Below are 6,849 nucleotides of genomic sequence, written 5' to 3' on the forward strand. Positions count from 1 at the left end.
CATTCCCCTGGAGGAGCTGGAGGAAGTGTCTGGAGAGAGGGAAGTCTGGGCAGCTTTGCTTAGACTGCTGCCCCCGCGACCCGGTCCCGGGAAAATGGATGGATGGATGAAGACATTGTATTTGTAATCAGTGTTTTACCAGCATTTAACAACAGTGTTATACTTTCCACATACCAAAATCACACTGAGTGGTCTTAAAGTTGTTAAGATACTAGTAGAATATGTTGTTCAATGAAATGATTGACATGACTCTCATTCCAATATCACTGTTGCTAGGTGAAACAGAAGTGGGCCAGCCGTCTTTTGGCCAAGCTAAGAAAGGACATTAGACCTGAATGCAGAGAAGACTTTGTCCTTTCAATCACTGGGAAGAAAGCTGCGTGTTGTGTCCTGTCAAACCCTGATCAGAAAGGCAAAATGAGACGCATAGATTGTCTCCGACAAGCTGACAAGGTACATTCTGCTTATTATAATAACTTTTGCTTCTCAGAGAAGAGAAATACCAAAAATTTTGATTAGTTAAATATTAAAACACAACAAATCAACAAACTTAACACTCAAAATGCAGACACAGCAAGTAAGAAAAAAGATCAGCATACAAAAAGGATAGAACACTGCTTGAAAAACCAGAACTTTAGTCCCATGAATGCCCACAAACTTCACTAATTACCGACAGTTTTCAGCCATTTACAGCCTGCGAGCTCTGCATTTGTGGGTTCCGTAAATTGTGGGAAATGAATCGCTGGCAGTTGGAGGAGGTGGCGCGTGGGAGAGTAGGGGGTTCATTAGTAGTGGAGATGTGAATGTCTCTAAAAAGTGCAGTGAAATTGCTGCCCGCCTAAGCCCACTTCATATAACCAGAAATTTTAAAGAAAAAAAAAGTGCAGCGTTTCATTCATTCAGTTACATTGCATTGGAATACAAACCAAGTCAGATGTGTTCTTAACAAAATGTATCTGCATTTGTAGTTTAGTTGCAGAGAAACATTTTAAGAGACTGAGCAGCTGAACAAGTAGCTATAAAACAGTAAGGTGTACCTTAAGACAATGATACCAGGCCATTAAACCCTCGTTCTGCCCCTTGTGTTTTAATGACGCTGTATTGAAAGTATTGTTTTATAAAGTCCACATAACTGTGGGGTTATGACGCAGCTGTGTGATAGATCAGATTTCAAATGAATGTTCACAAAGAAGTTATCTTCTTCATTCTAGCATACTTTACCAAATAGGAAAAAAAACAGAATGACAAGTAAAAAACAAGAAGACAAACGGCCAATCTCTTTCTAAATATGTATATATACAAGTTAAAAATGAGCTATTTTATGTACAGTGATTTCGTCTATAAGTTATTGCCCTGTGGTGTTTGCTCTGTGTTGTTAATCATATAAACTTGGATTACCGTAACTGTTTATCAGAGTGATGACATGGGGGATGAAACCATCCTCGTGTCTGGTTGTCTTGGTGTACAGTAACCTGTAGCGCCATCCAGAGGGGAGGAGTTCAAACAGTTTGTGTCCAGGGTGTGAGGGGTCTGCAGTGATCCTCTCCACCCTCCTTTTGACCCGTGAGGTGTACAGGTCCTCCATGGAGGACAGGCTGGCACCAATGGTTCTTTCTGCAGTCCTGACTGTCCACTGTAGTCAGTTCCTGTCCTGTTTGGTTGCTGAGCCAAACCAGACAGTGACAGAGGTGCAGAGAACAGACTCAATGATTCCTCTGTAGAACTGTATCAGCACCCCCTGGGGCAGGTTGAACTTTCTTAAGCACATTAACCATGTTTAATCGATCTTTGACTAGAAATGTGAAAGTGCAGTTCCTGTATGATGAGAATTATGGTCAGACAGTTCTATTGTATAAACTGTGGCCTAAACAAAAACACGACCCTGCAGTGTGAATACAGTACGTCAGACAGTCCACTCTGGTCTGTGTCTTTTTGATAACAAAGCGCCATTTAATACTGACACAGTGCAAATCAAGGAATAGTTCTTTAATGGGTGTATTTACTGTGGAATCTACAGTAGACACTCGTTATCAGGCAACAGGAGAAGGGGGGCTCCTAGAAGTCTAACGGGAACTGCAAAGCAACTAAAAGCCATTCAACTGGGAAAAGCATTTCTGAGTGGCTGCATCTGTACCTGCTGGTGCTGGTCACGCCATATGATTTGTCTATTTGAAGGCACAACATGACTTGCTTTCTTTTTTTGCGCACATGATGGTAAATTGCAACAGGTTTGGTAAATATCCCCTTTGAGTGGATAAAATGTCACATATGTTTAAGGTACAATCAGTATTTATAAAAATGGTCAAAGTTACGATAGATGTTGATTTTTAGTCAACACTTTTGTCTTTTCTAAGGTGTGGAGGTTGGACCTGGTGATGGTCATCCTGTTTAAAGGAATCCCATTGGAAAGCACAGATGGAGAGCGGCTGGTAAAGGGAGGCCAGTGCTCCAATCCAGTTCTCTGTGTCCAACCTCGACACATCTCTGTCTCTGTGAAAGAGCTCGACCTCTACCTCGCTTACTATCTCCAAGAGAAAGGTATGTACCAAGAAACTGTTTAATAGCACTCTGTAGCCCCTGCCTCACTCGTGCGCCTTTATTCCATATCGTTTTCTGTGTGTAAGGCACAAAGCTGGAATGGTGGGCCATTTTTGTTCTGCTTCTGGTCCACCTTCGGAGGTTAGATTAGATTAGATTCAACTTTATTGTCATTACACATGCACAAGTACAAGGCAACGAAATACAGTTTAGCATCTAAACCAGAAGTGCAATAACAGCAGTGCAGAGTGCGCAGTATCTACAATATGTAAAGTCAGTACTAATTTACTGATATGTTCTGTTGATATTTACAGTAAGATATGTGAGGTAATGTACAATGTACAACAGACTTAATGGATTTAAATTACAAATAATGGATAAAGTACAAAGCATCAATGCCCAAACAGGGGCTTGAACCCTGGACCCTCAGATTAAAACTTTGACCCCCTACCAACTGAGCTGTGCAGACTCTACTCTGGTAACACCAACGGTGAAACAAAAGGTAGATGCACTCTTTGTAGACAAGGTTAGCCATCAGTCTGGGGCCAGGTGCACCTTTTGATGATGTAATATGTGTGCGACGCTTTCACCGGCATCTCAAGTTTGCACGCCTCTTTAACTTCTAGGTCAAAGCAATTTCTGATGTCATGAATGCATTGACTGCAGTTATTACTAATGACATTCACACACATGGCAAGAAACACGCTAATCAGTTTTGCGTGAAGCACAATACTTGAAGAGCCAACAAAGCTACATCCGCACTTATCTCTCCCACCATTGTTGTTTTGTTTTGTAGACTACCGGTGCAAAATTCACATCACAGCTGACGCAGAGCAGCGTCACGTCTTGCCTCTGGTGCGGAATGCTGGCCTGTTGTGTGAATTCAAAGGTCGGCTCGTGATTATACTGCCCTTAGCTTGATCTGTATGAAGAGCACAAGGGCGGGATATTGGCGACCCTTTTGAACAGCAGTAGTACAGGATCTCAGTGTAAAAATGACTTGTTCTTCTTCCTGCACTGCGATACGGTATGCTTCAGGTAAAATTTAAATACCACTTTATGACATCGGGATGATATGCTGGATGACACAACTGACCGGGGCTGTGATCATTATGTTACCATTATGCAATCAAGACTAGGATTACCAAACACGCACACAGGCTGGTTATCTCGGCAAAGACCCACGCTGATGTCAGTGTGTAGACCTGAATGATGTTTTATGTTTTACCGCATACTAAAGTTCTCGGTTTTTAACTGCTGACATGTTAGTGTTATTGTGCTGATATTTCTTGCCTATAGTTTTTTTGAAGTTAAGTTGCTCTTGAGTATACATGGTCATCTGTACTTGTTAAGGTTACTTAGTAATTCACATTTAACTGTTGTGGCAGTGACAGAAAATACTTCTACAAAAAGTAAAAATGTTTTATACAGTGTGCTATACTGCATTATATTGTCGTCGCTGCCACTAGAGACACTCTGCTACAGTGGCATAGCCGGTTGGGGTACTGCTTCCTCTTTATACTGCCATACTGGTGATCACCCAGTAAAATAGAACTGTTACATCTTAGCCATCCACCACAATAGCTTTTACACACCAAGGTCTCTATTTTCCTGAACAAGCGGTTTTGCGTGTAGTAGCCTCCACCTGTGAGTGGTCAGCTGTGCATGGTGCACTGAGGATACAGAATGGCCAAAACCTTAGCCACACTCACAGCTGTTGTGTTCATTATGGCTGGTTGACATGTAAACTGACATGGACTGGCATGAAGTAAACATACTGTGCCTAAGACATAATGTGCTGTGTGTCAGTCTATCTGGGTTTATGTTCCATCTTATGTTTCATCCTTTGGCTGTGTACTGTGCCACTGTTTTTGGAGTGTGGTACAGCTGCACTAGTGGACTAAGCTCAGCATGCATGTAGCTGGGGAGGACAAAGCTATAGAGACGGATGTTAAGGTGGAAGTGTTACATTGAATTGCATACAATTGTACAGGTGTACCTAATAAAGTGGTCAGTGACTGTAGTTTCTATTTTATAGCCCAAAGAACCATCTAATATGATAACACACATGCTGTGCTGGGTCATTTCTACAGTTATCCCCAAGGACCGGTGCTAGTCTGAGTTCTGCCAGCAGAGCACGCTCCTTGCAGGATCATTGTGCACAGCACTGGCTGGAGCTCCTCTCCAGCAGCTTCTCTCTCATCAACACCCATACCAGCTTTCCACACAGTGACCAGCACTGGGCTTACACCTAGTTTATACTTGTTATTCTTGCCCGTGCGCCTGGACGTCACAACTGTTGGTGTATGAGGCGCATTGGTGACATTTTGGCTGGTTGCACAACTTTTGTTTATTTGTACTCTTGATGTTTACCAAAGAAGCCAAAAGAGCCAAAGAGAAAGTGGTCTCACATTCTAGCAAATCTTCAAATGCAAGTGACCGATTAAAACTTCTCTTCTGCTTCTATTGTTAATCATACTGCTTCAGCTAATGTGTTGTTTTTATTATTATTATTATTATTATTTTTGTTTCTTTTGGTTCTCGGTTTAAAAAAAAAAAAAAACAACACACGAAAGTTTTACAAGTGTTCTGGAAAGGCTTAGCTCTGCTTCTGTGCTGCAGTCATCTATTAAATATTTCAAAAGCAATTTAATAGGTAGTTTTTATTCTTAAGTTTGTGGGTAGCATTTGAAGTACAGTATTTTTAGTTGATCTGAATGCTTTTAGTGACTATTTACAACACTTATTACTACAGTTAAGGTGAGGTATACAGTATATTTTGACAAACTTGACAACATCTAATTAGTATTAGCCATCCCAAAAAAGCTGTTGTGATGTTAGCCAAGCATGTATGAGGCAAACTGACTAACCCTGACCGAAGCCCTGACCATCTATCAGCTGATGGTTTTCTCTTTTTTTCCCCAGAGGCAGATCAGAGCAGCAGTCCCAGTCGTACAGGAGTGGGTTCTGATCAGGAGGACAGTCGAACCGCTACCATGGGTACTGTACACGATCATCAGTTATTGAGGAGCGTAGTCTGCATAACCTGGATACATGAGAACCTAGGACGTTCCTGGACGTTTTTAGCTCAAGGCTCAAAAGAGAAATTTGATTTCTCCTCAAAAATACATCATGGGTTGCCACATCATCTACATTTATAAACTGCTGAATGAACATAAACCATGAATTTAAAATGTATGTAAAATATATTTATTTCATTAGAAGTTTAATTTAGCATAGTTTCATATCTGCAGATACTCAAGTGATAAGATGGACAGTAATGCAAACACTGCACACCAGATAGTGCCACATGCCATAACGATTGGTGCACTGTTTTCCTGTTAAGACCAGTGCTGTTGGATTATAAAGTTTTTAGCATATGAATACATTTTGTTCTAAAACCCATTCTGTACATAGTGTACTACATTCCTTTTAATGAATCTCTTATTGTGTTAAACAATGGAAAACAAAAGCAACACACACTGAATTAAAAGAAATAAAGATAAACAGTGAAATCAAGCCATCAAAAGGACATTATTTTATGATTAAAATACAAAAAAAATCCTCATAGCTTTGTAAAGGGAAATATAATGTACATAAGCACAAATAAATGCACAAACCACCTAGACAATAGTGTGCTATACATTCATATACCTTTAATTAAGTGAATAAACATATAATGAACTGGTCGACCTATGAATTGACTGACATGCACTAACTGCTGCTGCTCTAGGCACACACACACACACACACACATCTAACTGCTGCTACATTTCTACAGATGGTCCAGAGTTCCAGGAAAGTTTTGTGACATCAGGAGTTTTCAGTGTCACTGAGCTGGTCCAGGTCTCTAGAAGTAAGTCTGCTTTACTGTAACCTTTATCCTTGACCCAATTTTGCTGCCACCTTATATAACCCCATCCCTTTTATTTATGAGTTTGACAGGCAGTGAGCATGTCATGTCATTGGACAACTCAAGATAACTGTGTTTTCAGGGTTGTCACTGTTAAAAATACTGTACAGTGCTATGTGAGGTGAAGAAGTGTTTGTCCCCTTACTGATTTTTTTTTATCTTTTTGCATGTTTGTCACACTGTAATGTTTCAGATCATCAAACAAATTTAAATATTAGTCAAAGATAACACAAGTAAACACATCGTGCAGCTTTTAAATGAAGGTTTTTATTATTAAGGGAAAACAAAATCCAAAACTACATAGCCCTGTGTGAACAAGTGTTGCCCCCCTGTCAAAACATAACTTAACTCTGGTTTATCGCACCTGAGTTCAATTTCTCTAGCCACACACAGGCCTG

General features: G+C 40.5%; 1 protein-coding gene across 6 annotated transcripts in view; it reads left to right on the top strand.

The window, feature by feature from the left end:
• The window catches only part of nfic (nuclear factor I/C), a 45,420-nt gene that overhangs the window by 14,996 nt on the left and 23,575 nt on the right, over nt 1-6,849 (top strand). For all 6 annotated transcript variants that reach the window (XR_002276650.1, XR_002276651.1, XM_020620865.1 and 3 more), the window contains exons 3-6: nt 277-453; nt 2,355-2,538; nt 5,464-5,538; nt 6,320-6,394. Coding sequence is in view for 4 of the 6 variants with exons in the window: in XM_020620865.1 (XP_020476521.1) it covers nt 277-453; nt 2,355-2,538; nt 5,464-5,538; nt 6,320-6,394 (511 nt within the window). In the remaining 2 variants the exon portion in view is untranslated. The remainder of the gene's footprint in view (nt 1-276; nt 454-2,354; nt 2,539-5,463; nt 5,539-6,319; nt 6,395-6,849) is intronic.

This window comes from Monopterus albus, unplaced genomic scaffold (genome assembly GCF_001952655.1).
Source record: "Monopterus albus unplaced genomic scaffold, M_albus_1.0 scaffold250.1, whole genome shotgun sequence".
Classification (NCBI taxonomy): Eukaryota; Metazoa; Chordata; class Actinopteri; order Synbranchiformes; family Synbranchidae; genus Monopterus; species Monopterus albus.